General features: G+C 38.2%; 1 protein-coding gene across 1 annotated transcript; it reads right to left on the bottom strand.

The window, feature by feature from the left end:
- Positions 1-1,058: 1,058 nt before the first annotated feature.
- ABHD18 (abhydrolase domain containing 18) lies at positions 1,059-20,600 on the bottom strand. The gene is made up of 14 exons (XM_058024783.1): positions 20,452-20,600; positions 18,258-18,407; positions 17,793-17,901; positions 15,174-15,258; positions 14,592-14,692; positions 12,830-12,908; positions 12,655-12,739; positions 12,162-12,189; positions 10,260-10,398; positions 8,409-8,498; positions 8,019-8,120; positions 6,746-7,124; positions 4,648-4,810; positions 1,059-3,775 (listed from the first exon to the last, which is right to left on the bottom strand). Exons 3-14 carry the CDS (start codon positions 17,882-17,884, stop codon positions 3,724-3,726), a joined length of 1,395 nt encoding a protein of 464 aa, XP_057880766.1. The 5' UTR covers positions 17,885-17,901; positions 18,258-18,407; positions 20,452-20,600; the 3' UTR covers positions 1,059-3,723.
- Positions 20,601-20,666: the final 66 nt, after the last annotated feature.

Raw genomic sequence — 20,666 nt, 5'->3', positions numbered from 1 at the left:
ACTCATCCTTCGCATTTTCTCCACTTGTATCATCCTCCTTGTTACTTTCTAGCAGTGTTAGTCAGACTTCCTTGCAAAACTCTCCTTCCTTAGGGAACACAGTACTTACAATGCTCCTGTTTGGAAAAAGGGCTGATTTACACCAAATGAAACCAGGAAAATAACAATTCTTATTGATGTTTTAATGCTCATGCCTTATCTTATGTGCCTAGCAAGGAACACTGCAAATTCCAGGATTGCATGGAATAGCAGCATTTTACTTGTAGAGGGTGAAAATTCAGGAGGAATTACAGGGTTACAGACCACCCCAAAGCTCCTTTCTGTGCTGTGTAACTTATCATCACTGCCAAGCTGCCAGAGAACCTGACAGTCTGAGATAAACAAACTTCCCTGCCCAACCAACAGCAGCTCAGAACAACATTTCAAAAAAAACCAACACAAGACAGAAACAATTAAATTAAAAAAAAAAAATACCTGGCTCAAAGTGTCAGCAGCTACCAAGCATAAATAGTATTCTGAGGATCCAAGGATTTTCACTTTTCTGTTTTTTAGAAAGTATCTTAATGAGAAGCATTTGACATTCCAGTAAGAAGTAAGAAAAAGCAGCAAGACTCCATTCCTTCATATAGTGTTTCCTTTCTGGAGTAATAAACCACAAGTGATCTATCCTTGCTAAAAAAAAAAAGAAAAAAATCCTGAGTGGTTCCTTTTGAGTTGTTTGGGGGGGTTAATTTGCCTTGAGGAAAAAAACAGATAATGCTCCATCAATTATTAGATGAGTTCTGCACTGGCAAGTGTAAAACTGGAATCACAATGGTATCTTAATTAGCTGATACAAGCTTATTTTCTTTACCAGGTTTCTAGGCATGTAGAAAAACATCAAAGCAGCAGCAGTGTTTGTTGTGAGAAGCTTTTATCATGCCCTGTAGATTACCTGCTCTCCTTGTGCTACAGCCCTAGTAGGGATGGAAAGGATTACAGGATGACAGTGGGATGCATTTTGAACACCTGTTAACAAGAGAGAACAAAACCCCACCCACACCTAAATGTTTTTAGGACTTTTATTGAAAAAATTTAAAACCAAAAAATTACCAAGGGCAGTTTTACAATAAATTTAAGACATACAGAATGGTTTACCTGTTACACAGAAGAAACCTTATTACAATATTTCTCTCATGCAACTCCTGGATTAAAACCATGTTCTCATTTAACATCAAAATGGATTATTTATACTTTCTTAGGATTTAACCTTAAAATATGATTTAAAAAGTCGATTTTCCAAGGGTTAAATACACATACACAGCAAGATTCCCCCATTCCCAGACCATCTCCCTATGTCTGATAAGTGGCAGAAATAAACCACTGAGCTCAATTTTCCTTTTTTTTTTTTTGTTATTCTAACCTGAGAAATCCCTTAAATAATGCTTACTGGGCTTTCATATTTGGCAACACAACTTCAGTTACAAAGTGCAATTCCTTATTCTTGTCAGAAACCTGTCTTTCAGTGCTTGTCCCAAAAGACACTGTCAGAACCAGGAGTAGCATTTGTCCCAAAAGACACTCTCACAGCAGGATGGCATTATCCTAAACCTCCCCCTGTGCCCTTTTGGTAGGTTAAACCTTGTTAGTAATAGCACTGGGACACTAACCTCAGGATGCAGAGTTCCCATCAGTTGTGTAATTCCCAGTATTGTGCGCTTTGAAAATATTGACTTTGGCATGTTATACTTTGTAGCAGAGTTGATTTTTTTTTGTGCTTACTCCTGGCCTTTACAAAATCTGTCTTTTCTCTCTTGCATTTATTCAAGCCTTTTCCCTTGCCATCAGTTATCTCCCTTTCTCATAGCTGCAACAGAAGCTGGACACAAAGCACACAATTACATTTAAAAAGTCAGAGCTCCAAAAGCTGCTGAACAGCAGACAGTGCTCTGGTAAAGCACTCTCAGTTGATGAATATGCTTGTAAACCCTGTGAATCTTTTAGTCAAGACTCAATTTTAAATTTGTAAGCTTACTAATATTTAATTTCAAACAAAATTTCAAATGTTTGGTGTTTAAATGTGCTAGTCATTTCACACTTGCTCCCCATATACAAAACCAACACTGTCCAAAGAAATAATGAAAAACCACTTGAAAGAAGCAATTTAACTTCCAACAGACTAGAATCTCTTCTATATTTTCAGTAAATTTGTATGTTACATCATTTGGGTTATTCAGAATTGTTTCTCTTCAGTTTTATCTGAACACACCTGATTTTCAAATGAACAGTGATTACTAGTCCTATCTACCTGACTAAAATCCAAGAGAATATATAAACTGAGCTTTGTTTGCTCCATACTCTGCCTACCAAAAACCTTTACAGTAACCATGGAGATGAAAAGTGCTTGATTGGAAAGGTGCAGAAGTCACATATCCTGAGAAATGGCTGCATTTTTTCTGTTTGTTTCAGAATAATCCTGGTTGTAACTGTTCTAAATACTGAAGTGTTTCAGTTTTCAATTTCTCTGCAGATTGGTTTTAAAAGAATGTCATAGGAGATTACCACAAAAAAAAAAAAAAAAAAAAGATGTGGAGAGATACCCACACAGTTGGTACATGACAACCTTTTATTCTGCTGTAATTTGTTGGCATTTTTGATCCCAAAAGAGGAAACAACAGACTTTGGATTTTCTTAAATGTGTTCAAAATCCAAATTTCTTTATTTTCCATCAAATTAAATTAGACAAGTGTTGAAAAATAAGGAGCAAACCTAACTGTTTCAATAACATTTAGTCTCACATTTCTTTTAAATTATACAGTGCAAGTGTATTTTGCATATCAGCACTGAGTGCACTTTAGAAAGGACATCTGTTGAAGTATTTCCAACAGGTCTTTATAGCACCATATAATCTGCTGTCAATTTAACTGCTTAGAAAGTAAAATGATATTTCTATTTCATCTATCAATCCAAAAAAAGAAAATAAACCTGAAAGCTTATGTTATCCAACTGAATTAATGTAAACAATTAATTACCAGACACTTGATTTTCACTTATTCCAGTTTGTTGTTGATGAATTGCTACATGATCCTTCTGTAATGGCACGGTTTAATTCAGTAGCAGGAAAACTTCACAGACGTATTGAATGAAAACATCTCTCTCTCACTTTGACAATCCAAGGAAAAGTCTCTCTTTCCAAGATGTGGTGCTGAGCCCTCTGCTGAGGCTCATTTTCAATTCATAATTGAAGAGAAAAGCAGTGACAAACACAAGAGGCTGAGTGCTGGCAAAGCCACGGTACAACACAACAGGAACAGCAAGGCCATGAGGAAGCGAGAGGTAACCGAAGTATCTGGAACAAACCAAAACTGCACCAAACACAAGGGAGCAGCTTAGCCCACAGCACATTTTACATCCTTCCAATACTTAATTGGTTTGTTTTCTATTGACACAGGATTCAGAATTTATTCAGAATTGAAGGAACACACACCTGATTAGACATGGAGTACATGAACCATCCATGCACTGACAAAATCTGCTGCTGTTTTTTCACAGGTAACGCTGAAGCAGCTGTGTCAGAATGGCACTGGGTTGTAATGAAAGCAATGCTGGTACTTCACCACTTCTGGTATTGTTACCTACAACAGTCAGTGACCATCTGCTCAACACTACAAGAGGCTTGTTTTCCACACATGAGTTCCAGTAAGCTGAATTACAAATGAGATCAGTCTGAATGCATTAGAAAGATCACATGGTGTATTTCTGGAGGAAGCGGTCAAATGCGTCGTAAATTGCTTGTCTGGAACAGGAAAAGAGAACAGAATTTGTATGATCTGGGAAAAGGCAGATAGAAGTGGCATTTTTCCATATATTTACAAATATGTCTACAAAGCTATCATCACAACTTCAAAACAGTGTTCAGTAAAAATGTGGTATCAGGTGGTATTTTCTCCTTCCCTTATTTCTAGGATCTCTCACTTCAATCTAGTAATACATTTGTGTTTCAGGAATGAATGGGACTCTTTTCCAACTTCAATGCAACTGGAAATGTAGATGAATTAGGAGTTTTCTACTCAAACACATCATCGACATACACAGCTTGAAATTTTTGAGCAACTATCATAAAAGTGAGGCTGAAGTTTTAAATAGCAATAAATGACTGGTTAGCATACATTGACCTAATATAGTGCTATTCTTTTTGTTCTCGTTTAGACTTCCTAAATTATGTGTACAGTCTTCCTAATTCCTTGTATTTTAAAATTACCAGCACAAGTATTTAACTTTTTGAAAACTACAGAACTGCCCTCATAAAACTGATCTACATAACTGTCTTTAGAAAATCAAAGCTTGACATTGCTAAGGCACAAATTCATGCAAGTACTACTTATTGAATTTAGGTTAAATCTAAAATTTAATTTTAACCCTTTCTGTTCACCTCACCTGAGGAGTCCTTGTTTGAAGAGGTAGGCACTGACATGACCTCCATCCAGATACCTGATTTCACAGCCTGGCCAGATCTCCTGGCCAGAACTGCCCTCACAAAACTGATCTACATAACCGTCTTTAGAAAATCAAAGCTTGACATTGTTAAGACACAAATTCATGCAAGTGCTGCTTACTGAATTTTGATGAAATCTAAAATTTCATTTTAACCCTTACTGTTCACCTCACCTGAAGAGTCCTTGTTTGAAGAGGTAGGCACTGACATGACCTCCATCCAGATACCTGATTTCACAGCCTGGCCAGATCTCCTGCAGGCTGCGCACGCCGGTGCGAGGGATGTACGCATCCTCCTTGGCTTGGACCACTATGATCAAACTTGGGTCAACTGGAACTAAGGGACAGCAAAGCACAACTGAATTCATCTGGGCTAAGAAATAGAAACACAGCTGAGATTTCTGTTGTCTGAATGCTGTTTTCACAAAAAATTCAATTATTTGAAGCTTTAATAAAATTACATGTTGTAAAGTCTCCAGCAGAATTTATCTGGTTTTGGATGTTACAGTGGTGAGGCCATCAGTGGAAAAACAAACTAGCTTTTACCCTTCCCACCCCTAGAGCAGAAATTCCTCCACGACTTGTGAAGTTGACAGGAGAATTCTCTTTCCTCTTATCAACAAAACTCTAGAGCATTCCTGTCAGTTCTTTGAGATCCCTTTTTATTGGCAAAAAGAACTATGGAATTCAACAGAGTAGAAGTTTCATATATTTTTTTCCCCTCAAGGAGGAAAAAAGACAACTTTTCATACAAGAGGTCAGAAAGTACAGCCCATGTTCACTTCCTTTTCTGTTTCCTACATGGTTTACTTGCAATATAAAAATCCCAACATATTGTTATACATATTTATTACTCATAAGCAGAACTGCACCAATCAGATTACTAGCAGGATGATGTTGAGAAAAATAACACCAAAATTATGTTGAACACAGAACATTTCTCCTTCAAAAAGAAAATATGTGATAAGTTAAAGGGTGACCAGCCAAGATGTCTGGCATTGGGGTATCACAAATAATTTAAACCCTTCCTTCTTTCATACTAAATCATATATAGAGAATATGCAAAGCTAAGATAAATTCAAGTCTTCCATTCAATTTTCCATGAAATTTGAGCATTAGGCAGATTTTCTGAAGCTCCAAGGATACCCTGGCAGGGAAAGCAAAGTCTCCCAGAGAATGACAAAACCTGGGAGACTACTGACACAATAGACTCCATCACTGACAAGTGCATCAGGGTCATAGATCCTTTTTAGTTCCCAGAAAGGTCAGTGCTTAGCTCAGTGATACCTGGGCAAGTCTAGATAAACAGGAAAGTCTGCACATGGAATAAAACTTACAGGGCTTTTTCTGTCTACTGAAATAACTTTAAAAGCTTTAAGGAAAGCACTTCACTGGTATTCATCACAAAACATCTCTGGCTAGCAGTGAAAGAATCTACACTGGTGTAGATTCCTTTTATTTTGTGTTTCCTTTTATTTATTTGGAACACTTATTTAAATCTAAACACTTGTACAATGGAGTACAGAATGCCAGGATTAAGAAATGAGGTGGCACAGGGGCTCAGTACCAAGAAAGCTTTGACACTAAAAGACAACTGTGTCTGAAGTGAAAGCACGTTGTAGGAGATGCCCTCAGCATCAGGTTCATGCACAGCCAAACCACAAAAGGAATTCTGAGCCCCCACTCCAGCAGAACCTTTTAAGGAGGCTGTAGGAGCAATCACTCATTTGCATTGCTGCAAAGGGTTTGGCCAAGGAATGCTGGACTACAGCTCCCCCTGTATGCTGTGCCAGTCCTGGGAAACATTCAGCAGCCTGCAGAAGTACCCCCAAAATGTTTTTACTGGCAGTACCATTCAAACTTGAGGCTCAGTTATGCAGGCTGCTTTCTATCCTAAGTCAGGGTGAGATTTCTGCTTGAAAAACCTTATTAATTAAAATTTATTACTCCTAGGTATTACTCACATCACACAGGTGTTTTCTTCCTTTAGATAATACAAATTTGCACTAATTCATATCTGAACAAAGCCACTGCAAGGAAGAGGAGAAAAATGTGCAAAGATACTGAGAGGCAATTATTTAATTAACTTTCTCATTAGCTGGCCATCAAGAAGGAACAGACAAACAATTAGGAAATGGAGTAGTAAATAGACACTACAGAATAATGCTCACAATATTTCCATATGTCAGCAAAGATGCCATCGGGTAAGAAAATGCCTTCCTCCCCAGTGTATTGTATTCAGCTTTCCACACTGAAACAAAGAGATACATACCTGGGAAGTTTGCTACGTGGGTACATTCATCCATTACTCCCTTCATGAACATTAAGGATTCTCTCTGTAAAGTGTCACTCCTTCTCCTTGTGTTTATCCTGTGTCCTTGTGGGCTGGTTAAGTTTTTATTGCTACTGCTACTGGTGGAAAAGGTTTGATTTATGCACTGCATTTTAGGAGCATCTTGCATTAAGAGTCCTTCTGAAGAGGCACTTAGAACACTTCTATTTGTGGCAAAGCTGGGAACAGATTCCTTAGATACTGTGTCATTCAAGGACTCAAAGCTGAATATTCTGGAAGTCATGTCCATGTCTGCCAGACTGTCCACACTGTCAGGGAAGTTCTTCACAAAGTCTTGGCCCATCTTGAAAGAATCCGTCTAAACAAAGACAACAGTTAAGGGTTTCTTCCTTAAATCAGTTGGTAATTTTATTTTTAAGATGAGGTCATAATTTAAAAATTTTTTTTAAACTTTAAAAAGACACTACTAGCACTCCTCATTTCTATTTTCAGCTTGCAGGTCATTCAATGAAATCCTGATCATCATAACCTCTTGATAATTTCATTCTACATTTCTGTCAGTTTAAAAGAATGCAGGAGGGTACTTACATATATAAAAGTTTGTGATATAAACAATTGTTTTTCTTTCTATATTAAACTCTGAATTTGAAATTGCAGTCATTTAAGCTTAAGTGACCTAGTAATAATAATTATAGAAAAATTAACATATGCAACCAGGTCTAATCTTACGTTTAAGACTGAAAAATTGACAGTCTCTAAATACTAGAGTGACACAAGCTGAACATCTTGAAAAACATTTCTTCTTTTCATTTTGTCTTCTCCATCAGTGTTGGTGGAGTGCATTTAACTTAAAAATGACAAGTGCCCAAGTAACAACTATCTGCTCCTCTTCTGCTGCTGTGAGGTATTAGAAAAAGAACTATGACAAAGGCAAGAATCTTAGGGGAAAAAGAAAAAAAAAGGCATTTATCAGAATTTTGATAGAACATATTTTATGTTGCAGATTACACTGTGATCAAAGGAAAAGCTTGTAGCAAGGGCTACACTTTAAATTCATTATACAAGTAAAATATTAGTTTTGTTTTTCAAGTTTTTCCTGCAAAGACTAAATTCATCAAAGCATAAAGAAACAACATGCCAGTATGTTCTAGCTAAGAACTGTCTGCTTTCAGTGGAAGTAAAAAGAAGTTGCATTATTTGCTAGATTTGCACGTGTAAATATTAGCAGCTGGGTAAAATAAACCATACTTACTCCACAGTATTCAAGCATTTGAATGATTTCTTCTTCATACACAGTCTGTGTGAAATACTGTTTCTCCAGCTCTCTCCAGTTCACTGCCTTACTCAGCACACCCTGAGATGAAAAACAGAAGTATTCAAGTAAAGTATTACTGGTAAAACCCAGAGGTCATTCTAAAATAATGATACAGGCAGGAAATTCACCTGTTCCTGTCCTGATTTTTTCAGTGCAATTCTGTTCCCAGACAGCCCTCAGAACTATTGCAATCAAAGCACAAGCACATATTATAACACAAGACATGGAATCCCACCTCCCTTGTGGCCAGCCCAAATATTTTAATTTACATTTCTGATAATAATCTAGCATATTAACAAAAAATGTATTTTGGAATTTGTTAATTACCGTAGTGAAGACTGCAGAGGCTGTTGACCAGGAAAGACATGGGATCAATGGCAATGGTTTGGGCCAGTTTGTCACTGCCAGTGAAGCCATCTAGAATCAAAGGCACTTATTACACATTTTAATATTGAATTCACAATATGGTAAAAAGAACTCTCTCATCTTCAGTTTCTTTGTTGACATGGTATTTATGAAACATGTGGTGCCAAAGAGTTAAGGACTGTGGCAGTTGGATACACTTTCACCTGTTTAGAAGTTACTATCTACTCTCCAATGATATTTTAAAAAATAAATGTTGCTCTGGAAAGGACTCATTTCAAGGCTGAATATCATTTGTTTATAAGAATTTCCAATTGAATATTTACTAAATATTCCATTTATTACAATTAAAATTCAATTAATTATATTTGTAATCCATTAATTATCATTATAACTATAAAAACTAATACAAGCTATTACTAGTTTAAAACCATAAAAAAACTTCTATAAAGCTCTCCACCAAGCTCTTGCAAGTTTATTTCAAGGCAAAACAAAGGCAGTCTATGAGAAGGACTATTTAAAATTCTTTACTTTCAAAATCTGTATGCAGGAAACAAAATTTGAAGGAGAAGTAACTCAACATGTTAAGAGCACTCTTTTTATGTTCTTTAAGTTTGAATTATTCCTTTTTAAAATTATTATTTATTATTACTTACTTTTGCATTAGTTCTCAGAACATATTTTTGTGACTATTCTGTTTATCCCAGAAGAAGCCAAAGCAAGTTCAATGTACAAAACTTCCCAATATGATATGTTCTTGACAAATTTTATTTTATTAATATGAAACACCTCGTGTCTGTTCTAGATGTTCCAATAAGTGGATTTATGCAACTGTACTCTAATTCTATTCTAATTATTTTTATTAATAAAAAGTTACAAGAACCACACATATCTATATTCTGATTCTGTCCAGTAGAAGTCTCTTCCCTTTAGTGGAACTGAATCAATGCTTACAACCCTCCATTGTAAAACACACTCTGTAGAGGATCAACATCAAATATCACCTATTTCACAGAATTTTCTGATTCAGCAGGGTGATGTTGATGTAAACCAAACGTGCTCTGTACATTTATGACATTTACAGTTATAAAACTGTGCTTTAGGGGAATATTTTCCTTTTGGGAAACACTACCATTACCATTATTTACTGAGTTCCTAACAAACAAAGGTAGGTATGTTGTTTTAATCAGCTTTGCCCCTGTGTCTCACAGAGCTGTGAGAATCTGCAGAGACACAAGCAGTAACCTTTTAACTGTGCATTATTCTTTCCTTAGTGATCCACTGCTGGTTTAGTCTGAGCATGTACAGTGTCACACAGAAAATGTTATCCACCTCACCACAGAAATCCCTGATCAGTACCAATGATCACTGACACCAAAAATCACCTCAATTACAACATGCCTACAAAGAGGGGGCATTTCACACAATGCATTCAAACACAAAGGTTTAAGCAAGAAGAAAGGAGGAAAAGAGGGAGAATTAGCAATCGATCAGTGCAGACTTTCTTTCAGCAAACATTTCTGCCCCCCACCCTTGTGGAAAAAAAAACAATTATGTGAGAAGTTTATATTCTTATTAAGCCTGCTGGGAGCTGGCTGACAAAGGGCTCTATGATTTGTCAGTACATATTAAGGATTATACTAATTCAGCACCACAGAACAGGAGAATTGCCAACAATTTGTTTCTCATGACTCCAAGTGTTTATTTTAAAGCACTTCTGAGATCAACACTGTAAAACAAATTATTTCCGTATGCTACATGATCAAATGAGAAGTTAAAAGAAAAAATTACTGAACAGGAGATATAAAAGCTTACATGTCCTCCCATGGATATTCCAGTCATCCCTAGGGGTCCATAGCCTTCTCTCTCTAGCCAGTGCAAAAGAGCTGCCGATTCTAGAATTAGAGCTCCTCCCATCACAAACAGGTCCGAGACATTTTTTAAACATGACCGTCTTTTCTCCCCAGAAAAGGAAAAGAGAGGGTTTATTTTCTAAGATTAGACTCTGACAGTTCTTATCATTCTATACAGACTTTTATACACAGCTTCAGCACAATCTCATAGAATTTTGGAGCTGAACTCCTGTTGATTCAACAGGAGGAAAAAGCAAGCCCAGATTTTCTGACACCTGTAAATTTTGTCTAAATGAGGACTAGAGATAGACACCTGCCTATGCTTTTAATGTAATATCACTGACAGCTTTGTCTTTTGGAAACAATTACCAACATTAGCACCTCACTAGCAGCAATATTCTGTCCTGTAAAGTTGTAACAGATATTTTAGAAATAGAATCAAAGCGATACAGTCCTAGGCGTACACTAGCTTGTTTGCAGAAACAAGGATTTTTTTTTTCTTATTTACCTGTTTTACACCATTGAAAAATTGCACACAACATTTGAAGAGCAATCAGAATGTCAGCTTTGGAAGCACTCATCAGTGTCACTGTAAGACTGAAACTGTAAAGTGGGAAGTTTGTCACGGTATTGAGAATTCTGCAAAGCACTAAAACACAGAAGACACAAAACAAGTAGAAATCTATTTGGCTGAGCCATCAGAGGGACTCTAAAAATAACAGACCTCTAACTTGGGGAGTGGGGCTGAGGATTTTCAGTACCACAGCCAGGTTACAAAGGGCTCCTGGCCTCTCCTGCCAGCATGCCAGCGTCACATTTGCGACACTCTGAAGCACAAGGACAAAGCTCACTGTGAAGTCACACAGAAATGAGCAGAGCTGCTGCAGAGCAGCATTTACAGCCTAATGCAATTCTCTGCTACAGCTCAGTGACATTCCTCAGCCCTCTGCAGCTGCTGTATTTACTGAGCACTGTCACCTGTTACACTGGGGCTGTGTGACCCTGGATTGGAGAGTGACAATCACCTACTGGGGCATTAGAGTCCCCAATACTGGAAATTAACCTACCAATGGATGTATTCCAGCACAAGCTTCCTCCTGTCATTGTCCCATAATCTTACAAAAAACACCTTCTCTGTGTCTTCTAGTCATGTTAAATGTTTGAGTTAGGATTAAAAAGGATTAAAACACCAACTCATGTTTGGACTTTCAGAAATATTGGGAGACAAAGCTTTGCCTCGGACACGCATCCTGCTGAATTCTGATAATAAATCTGTGGTTTGAAAAATGTAAAAACTAAAAAAACCAAGACTGTCAATTGCCAATTACAATTTAAGAAACTGACTGAAGAAATAAACCCTGTAAAATACTGAATATTGCATAGTGTCCTGACTAACAACCAATCAACACCAGGTTTATATGCCTGCAAATTGCTAAAAGGTCTTGGAAAAGCAAAATCATAGCAATTATCATTTATTATGTAAATGATAATGGAAATATGCTATGTGAGCAAAGATTATTCAGAGCTGACTGAAATATAACAGCAGCACTTGTACTGCAGTTGTGAGTCAGGAATATAAAATGGCCCTGGCTTTTACTCACACAAGATGTTTGCATCTCACTCATACTGCAAGTGCATCTTGTGCAAACTTCCCTGATCCCTGAGATCTCCTAACACAACACCCAAAGCAGTTTAGCAAAGAGCAGACAATTTCCAATTTCACACAGGCAGGCTACAAGTCGTTTTTGAAATGCTTTTTTCTTAATAAGCCATCAAAGTTTAAACAACTATTGGCTCAAAAGAGAAGAAAAGAAAAGCAGTATTCGAAACACATGGTATCCATAAATGTAACAGGAATACTTACAATTGATCCTTAGGTTTTCTACAGCCATGTAAAAGATTCCAGTTAAAGAAAGTAAAAAAGGTTTTAAATAATATGGATAAATAGCATGAATTAATTGAAATTTGGAATTTAAACTCCCATTGTTTAACTGTCACTGCAATAAATTCAATCTATTTCAATGATGCAGTTTGCAACATTTTACTGCTGTCAGATATATGGGTAGGAAAAAAGTGTAACTTGAGATCCTATTTAATGAAACAGAATAATATTGCTATACAAGATGACAGAACAAAACTTGATTGTTTTTAAAAAAACCCACCTAAATCTGAAGTGGTAACAGCAAGTTTCTCAGAAGTTACCTGAGGCACCATAGATTTGTGCTTCACATAATGGCCATACTTTCCTAGCTTCTACCCACTGCGTACCAAAAAGTTGATATTTTATGAGTGTGCTAACTCTTCTAGCTTCCAGAGGGGACATTAGAGTAACTGCTGTGTTTTCCACAAAAGGATATAGTAAGGATTTTCTAGCAGCAGGGAAGCCATAGAGGCTTCTTTGATCATTGGCCGTGCCATTAACGTGCGTCTCCTCCAGAAGTGCTGAAGACAAGATGCACAAACAACACAGATAAGGCAAAATTTATCATTTCATTTCTCAATAACAATTAATTTTATATTTTCTACACTCACATGGTCTCCAGTGCCTGCTAAATGAATGCACACAGGTCTGTGCTTGCCATTCCATCTTCTGGGTATGATGAACTGAAATCTGTGAGAAAAAACATCTATTTTAGCAGAGTAAGAATATTTATTAACAAGCTGCATCGAGAGAAATTAATTAAAAAGCAAAACCAAAACAACAGAAGTATTTGTAACCCATGCAGGCAAACTGCCAGCAATTCAGCAACATCATTTGTCATGAACACATTCAGCAAACAAAGGAATCTGAAAGTAGGACAGAAGAAAAGCCAAACAAGAAAAGGAGCCAAGATGAAAGATCATGTTCCTAAAAAAGACTACTACCTCATCATCACAATTTAAACTTTGCAGAGTGGAGAAATGCAACTTCAGATAAAGAGCAGCCTAAACAAGCATGTCCAGCTCTCCTAGGCATCATTGCTACTTTTCTCCTGAAGGCACAACAGCTGAAATTGAAGATTAAGATGAGTAATAAATAAAAAAAAGATCAAAATCCCAGCATACAAACCATGAAATTATTCTATACACTCAACAACAATCAATTAATGTCTTCTGCTGCTACTTATTCACAATTTAAACTACTGAAAAAAAAAATCCCTTCTGAGCCACCACTGTTTTCCCCACAAGATGGAGCACTGTTACCTACAAGAGTGTTACACTTCAGGAAATATTCATGAGGGAAATTGGTACATCTTGAGGGAAATTTCAGGGAAATTTGTACATCTTGAGGGAAATTTGTACAACTTTCCAAACTGCCACAATTCTGGCCAAAGTAACAATTATCATAATTGGCTAAAAAGCACAAGAGAGCAGAGATAAGGAAACAATGAGCATATTGCACTGTCCAGTGTGGCATTAATTAGTTTGGTAATGTTAACAAAGTTTCTTTCTCTAACTAGTAGAGGTAGAACAGAACTGATTTCTTGAATCAAGATTTTTCTCACATTCTTAAATGTTCCATGCTTAAGCACACATACAAAAACCAACCAGAATTACTGACAAAATTTCCAATGTCAGTATCAGCTCGATGTTTACATTTAAACTCAACTTTTATGTTTATGTTATGAAACAAACAAAGTCTGGGAAAAAAGATTCATCATGACAGTTCAGCACCAAACTAAAAGCAAACAGAAATTCTGCTCCATTTGCAAACCCACTCCTCATCTGCAAAGAAGTGTTAGTGTGAAACCAGCACTGTTAGGGAGCCTCCAGTTTTCTGTAAGAATGCTTTTTTTCACTTTCTTTTGTTTGTATGCCAAGTAAGAAAGGAACCAGATTCTCTGGCTACAATACAATAAGCTTGTTACTTTATCACACATACAAAATTTTTGTATTCAATGGAAATGGAAAGCTGGAAAGGCTCCTTCAAATACAACACAATATGCTTTGATATGAACAGCTTCTCCTGCTACATATAAAACAATAATTACTGTTCCTCATTTCCAGCATCCCCCTCATTTGCAAAACCCAAACCAATAATTCAAAAAACTCAGGGTATTCCACAGCTTTGTGCAATATGATTTCTACACTAAAAAAAACCCAACAAAACAACCAAAACCAAATCACCAAAGCAAAAAAGTAGTACTTTGCTAGTGGATATATTTTTTTAAATACATAGATTGAACTATCACATGAATAAGATTTATTTTAAAGATTGTTTGCATTGCAATCAATTAGCTGCACAATAAAACTACTTACAGACCATTATTTCCCTGCAGCACTAATTTCAGAAATACCTGCTGGTTTCTCTTACCTTGCTACAAGAGATTCCACTGGCAGGATACCTGGCACACAATGAGCCAAGGGGGAAATGAAGTGCCCTTCAAGGATTTTACAGTCTGATTGCCCCTCAACCTGCAGAAAGAAAGGGACAATAGCAATAAATATTCTGTCAGTCTTTAACTTGCTCTGAAAGCAAATTTGCTAAAGTAGGATTTGTTATAGCATAAAAAACTTGCTTACAAAACCCCAAAGCTGAGGCCTACTCTTAAAAATTTGTTATCAACAGGGTCAAAACACTTGTTTTCAACTTTGCTTTTATTAAATAACCTTTTACAGGAATCAAACAAAGGTGTAATGCTGCCTCATTTTAAATACATTTGATAACAGACTAAGTTTTGAACACTTTTTGAGTTTTAACATTTGACATCTCACTGCCCAACTATTGTGGGGAAAAAAAGTATCTGTGCAGGCACTGCTTTAGTCTCTATTTCCTTCCACTCTCTTCTAGCAGCCTATAAAAGTAGCCTGGTGTTAAGCTTCAAGTTATTTCACCTTTATATACCCTTAGGAAAATAAATGTAGTTAAATCACATCATCTCTTGCTTTGAAGTACCTTGTCAATGAACACTGGGTAATCTTTGGAAACCAGCTTCTGGCATTTTTCCCTGTTTCCAATAATCTTTCTGAATTCAAATATTCTGTTGAAAGGAAACAAGTAGAGAAGATTCAACTTTTAATCTAAAAAAAAGAAGAGACATATTTATATAAAGTTTCAGGAGCTAAAGTAAGCCACAAACAAAGAAAAGTTATGAAGCCAGCATTGCATTTACAGATTTATCAGGCCACCACAGGATGCTTTTAAGTTAAAAAAAGTCTCAGGAACCTTGCTGGGAAACAGAAAACTAAGAGGCAAATCTGGTTGCTTTCTTCTGCTGGTTAAATGGGCTGCAGAGCCACACAGAGTAAATAAAACAAAACCCTTCTCAGAGGTACACAGTGAGAGGACAAGATTACTGAAGGACATGAACATTCAAGAGGCAATGACTGTGTGCTGCAATGTAAGAAATCCCTCCTGGAGCAAAGTGAAAGATTGCTTTCACAGTTAAGCACATGAAAAAATAACCCAGGGAAACTATAAATGATCTTCATCCTCAAGGGATGAAGTGCCAAGAGACTTGAAGAAACAAAGTCAGCTTGGTTTTGAACAGGGATGTTGACTTGATGCCCTCACATTGGCCCCTTCAACCTTAAATACTCCATAACTTGCTCATTCCTATGCTCATAAATACACATTTTACCTCACAATCTGAGTGAAAAGTACAGAGAAATGACCTCTTCACCTCCCCAACACCATAGAAAACCCAAAGAATGGAAAGAAAATCCAGTTTATCAGCACACAAAAAATAGCTCTAGTTTTTAACCTTTGCTTTTCTGATGGAAAACAGCAAGTGCATTAAGTATTTCTGAGCAAGCAAAGGTAAGGATGTGAGATGTGAGTGTGGAGGGTAAGCTAGATGAAGAGATGCTTTGTTTGACAATAAAACTTCTAAAAATACTGCATTTGTTTTTTCTAGAGTTAGGTGTATACTGAAGGCTAAATCTCACCTCTGCTGAGGAATTTCAACCCTTGCTAATGAGTTGAAGACAAAGAGTTTGGATATTACCATTCACCACATCAAGGGTGTGCACACAAAATTTCAGATTAGGCAGAGCAGTCTGTCACTCAGTCTTGGATAAGACTGAATAATGATCACTCACCATCACAGTGATGGGCTAACAAACAAAAATAAAACCCCTCCTCCCACGAGGCAGTGTGAGGAGTTGGGAGAACACTGCATTCCTCCTCCTTCATCCAGGTGAAGCCAGGCTGCTGGGGAACAGCTCATCATCCTTACAGTCAGGGCCAAAATAGAACAAATCTCTTCCTCTTTTCAGACCAGCTAGCTTGCCTCCTGCTTCCCCCTCACTTTTGATCTGCTGGGAGAGGGGTTTCCCCTGGATGAAGAAGGAACTGTAGCTGCTATCACTGCTGCCACCAGCAACACTCCCCTGCTGCTGTTTGGTGTGGGTGTGATCACCCTGCAGAGCCCAGGCAGGCCTTAAACTGGGGAGCAGCAGCATCAGGCAGAGGCTCCCTGCATGGAGACACATTTGGACTGGAGGGAGATGGAGCACTGCAACTTGCCTGTGTCTCACCAGGAACCCCAAGGTCTTTACAAGAGAGGGGTTGATAACATGAAAGCATCCCATTTTGGATACACACATGGAACAGAACACAGAAATGCTGCAATCAAAACAAACCTCACTGGTTTTGGTTATTCCAACCAAAGCCAAGATTCCCATTTTGCAGGAAAGTCTGCTCTTTAAGAGAAATATCAACTGAAGAGACACACAAAGCAATCCAAGTGCCATTTCCACATCAGATCTTGCACATGGACTTAAAAACTAAAAAAAAAAACAAGCTCCCATAAAACTCCACTGCTATCCAGTGCACAAAATTTTATTTCAGTAGTTTTCAAATGTTTCTTTATTGATTTTCATATACATAAAAGTGAGCTTATTAAATGCAGGTTTATAATTTCTTATCTAAACACTGCACAATGCAGAATATATATACTGTCACTTCATTTTTATACTCAAGAAATACAAATGCTCAACTTTATATACTTAAGAAATACAACTTCTCAACTTTATCTCAATAGTAATTAATAAAAATAATCAAATGCTTAAAAAATTAAGATACTTCAATTTTTTCCTTATTTTAAAGAGAACTAAAAAGAAAGACTTTGCTACTTTGGGCTGGGAGAGAAACTTCTGATTAAATCTTACACTTTTAAAACTAATTAGGAAGTTACAGAAAGATAGCAAGAACCACTTTAATATTAAACAGAAACAATTCTTCTGCAGAAATTTGTCAAGTTTTGCTTTTGGAAAACACTTGCAGAGATGCTGTTTCAAGTATGTCATCAGATAAACACCAGTAAAAACTTAGTTGGACACACAGACATTCTCTCAAGAAGATCCTCATTAAACAGGAAAAAAATCCTTTAAAGGCTTCTTTTAAATCCAGTTACTCCCTTGGTACAGAAACACACGATTTCTGGAACAGAACCAACTTCAACACTTTTGCTATTTTAAATACAGGATAGCAATTACTGTTGGTACTTCAAGGGTTGGGTTATTTTCCTTTAATGTAACATTTCATTGATGCTGTTACTTTTGAACAAGTCACCTTTTCAGATCCTCTGGCTTTCCCCATCCTCTGATGAACAGTTTAGTGAGGAGAAGCTTTCGGTACAAGACATCTAATTTACTTACACCCATTAGCAGCACACTGTCATCTGGGGAAAAAGCAGAGGTAAAAACAAGGCAGTTAAAATCCACATTATTTTATTCATTGATTGTAAGAAAGAGGAAGGAGGGAAGCAGAAGAAGCTTTCTGCTGCAGAGAAAGTTCATTTTTGTAACCTTGCCTTCCTTGGTGCGGTAAACATTCTAATGCTTATTTTATGTGTTCCTTTCCAATTTTGATATTTCTTATCAAACTGATGCTCCTCCCACTCCTTTCTGGGAAGAAATCACACCCTCAAAATCCTTGCCAGGACCATTTCTCTTTCTACAAATACACCAGCTCAAACAGAGCTAAATCTACCAAGATTTTAGGCAAGCTGAGTATTATTTTCAAAGCAATACTTACTGAAGTGAACAGGGAGCCACTGCTGAGCTCTTCCAAGGAAGAAGGAAGAAAAAAAACCAAAACAAATACAACTAAAAAGAAGAATTTAAATCTGGTTTCTTGGTCAGCAGGATACAGGTTACTCAGTTAAAGTCCAGGATCTGTGTGCACCTAAGAAAAGAGCAGATTTAATAATCAAACATTTGATTACTGAGTTCACTTCAGGTATTTTCTACTATTTCCAGATCTCTCCATACTAAATGTACTCCATAAGCTCATCACACTCCAAAACAGTGAAATTTAATTTCTGGGTTTTTGAAATTTTAGTTTCATCCAAAAGCATTTATTCTGCCACACTCCAATATGGTCATTTTTAAAAATAAACTTGTTTGACTACAACAAGTCAAAATTGTGATCAGATTAACAAAAACATTCCTCTGCACTTCTAGAAAGCGAGCATTTAAGAATCAATATACAGCATAAAAAGGAGAACTCTCTTTCTAGAGAAAACCTAGAAAATATTACTATTAAGAGAAATTATAGTCACTTGAATTTTAGAACAAGCATGCTAGAAAGCCACAATGGCTCTAGGATGGTTCAATCACTACAGGATAAAAACAAATACATGAAATGAGCAGAAAGTCACAGTGGGGATGCTTTGTTTTAAAACATGAAGATGTAGATTTTGCTTTGAGTCCAAAGTCTGGTCTGACAAGCTCTCTGCTGCACCAAGGGAGTGCCAAAACAACTTTCTAGGCAAGTGCATTATATTTAAATGCAATATTGATTGAGGCAAAAGCTTTCTCTCATCCTCTCCTCTGCTTCATTGATGGAATGGAGCCTCTGAAGTAACTCATGATATTTCAATTAATCAGAATCAAGATAAAAGCACTACTGGAAAGAATACAGGAAACACTAAATCAAATAAAAAAATATTCCTAGTATGTGTAGTATGCTGCACAGAACTTCTCAGAAATATCAGTGAGATAAAAAAATTTGGGAGGATTGCCCCTACTGTATCTCTGTAACAAAAGGGCAGGACATGCTCCAGTCACTGCCCATCCATGCCTGCATGGCTAGACAACTACAAACAATTTTAGTGCCAGGAAAGGCAAATCCAGCTGCGGGAGGCTAAAGTTTTATAATTTCACATCAACAGGAGTATTTCAGCAGTGAGGATTTGAAATGAATGAGAGAATCAGGAAAGGCTGTTTCAGAATTCAGCTTGATTTCCTCCACTTGGCAGCTCCCATGCCACATCCCGATCCCGCTGTGAGACAGGTCAGCTGGAAGCAGTGACCTGCTAACGATGCTGTGGAGCTGTGTGGCCCTAGAGACACGATCTGTGCCATGAATCTTGAATGAATATACTGTTAACACAGAAAGCTTTACATAACTGCCAGCTGTGAATGGAAACCGCAGCAGATACAAAAGCACGCTCAGAAGAAACATAGAAACAGACACATAAACTCATCCAAAACCCAGCATGTAAAAGGTCAGCTCTTGGTTTTCATCCGTGCAAAGAGCTTCGGTTACAAGAAAATCAGCCCTGCAAAGTACAAGGCCCATAGTGTAGTTTCTATTCTATACATGGATGTGAAAAAGCCAACCTGAAAAAGCCACCGAGGCTGTTTTAGAAGGCGGAGCTGCCAACTTCCCTACCCTCCCTCTCTCTATTTAAAAAAAACCTCCCTTACAATTAACGCCAGCTCCTTTTCTGATAGAAGAAACGCCTGCTCAGGAATGAAAGAAATCACACAGAAGTCACGCCAAGGCAGACACAAGCCCCACAACAACTCCACAAAACGGGACGGGCACGCAGGAGCCGGAGCATAAACAACGGGGCCTAAAGCAGGGCTGCGAGCAGCTCCCTGCCAGCCTGACCCGAGCACTGCAAGGGGGCAGGTGCGATCTCAAACCTCTGCCATTCCCCGATCTCAAACCTCCGCCATCCCAAAACTCCGCCATCCCCCCCAATCCCAAACCTCCGCCATCCCCCCGATCCGTAGCCCCAGCCCCCGCAGGAAGGGGCGGCAGGGGGCAGGACATGGACACGGCCACCGCCACCCCTCCGCCCGCCTCAGCTCGTCCCGGGCCGGGCAATGCCGTGAGGGGGAGCGGCTCGGGCAGCTCCCTCCTGCCCGCCCTCCGCGGGAGCCGCTCTGGCATCGCTCCCCCAGCCCGGCCCAGCCCGCGAAGGTCACCCGCTGCTCACCCGAAGCGCTGCCGCTGCTGAGGCACCACAGAGGAGGGCGGGAGCGGGAATTGGAGGAAGAAGATGAAGAAGAGGAGGAGGAGGAGGAGGAACAGGGGAGGGCGAAGGGCGGGACGGGGACGGCGCGGACGGGACGCGGCTCACGCGCCCATGGCGCTCGCGTTCCGGCGCCCCCTGGCGGCGTGCGTGAGGCGGCCGCGGGCGGGGCCCGGCGC

Source organism: Melospiza georgiana, chromosome 5, assembly GCF_028018845.1.
Source record: "Melospiza georgiana isolate bMelGeo1 chromosome 5, bMelGeo1.pri, whole genome shotgun sequence".
NCBI classification, from domain to species: Eukaryota; Metazoa; Chordata; class Aves; order Passeriformes; family Passerellidae; genus Melospiza; species Melospiza georgiana.
This window is presented reverse-complemented; position numbering and strand designations above follow the sequence as displayed.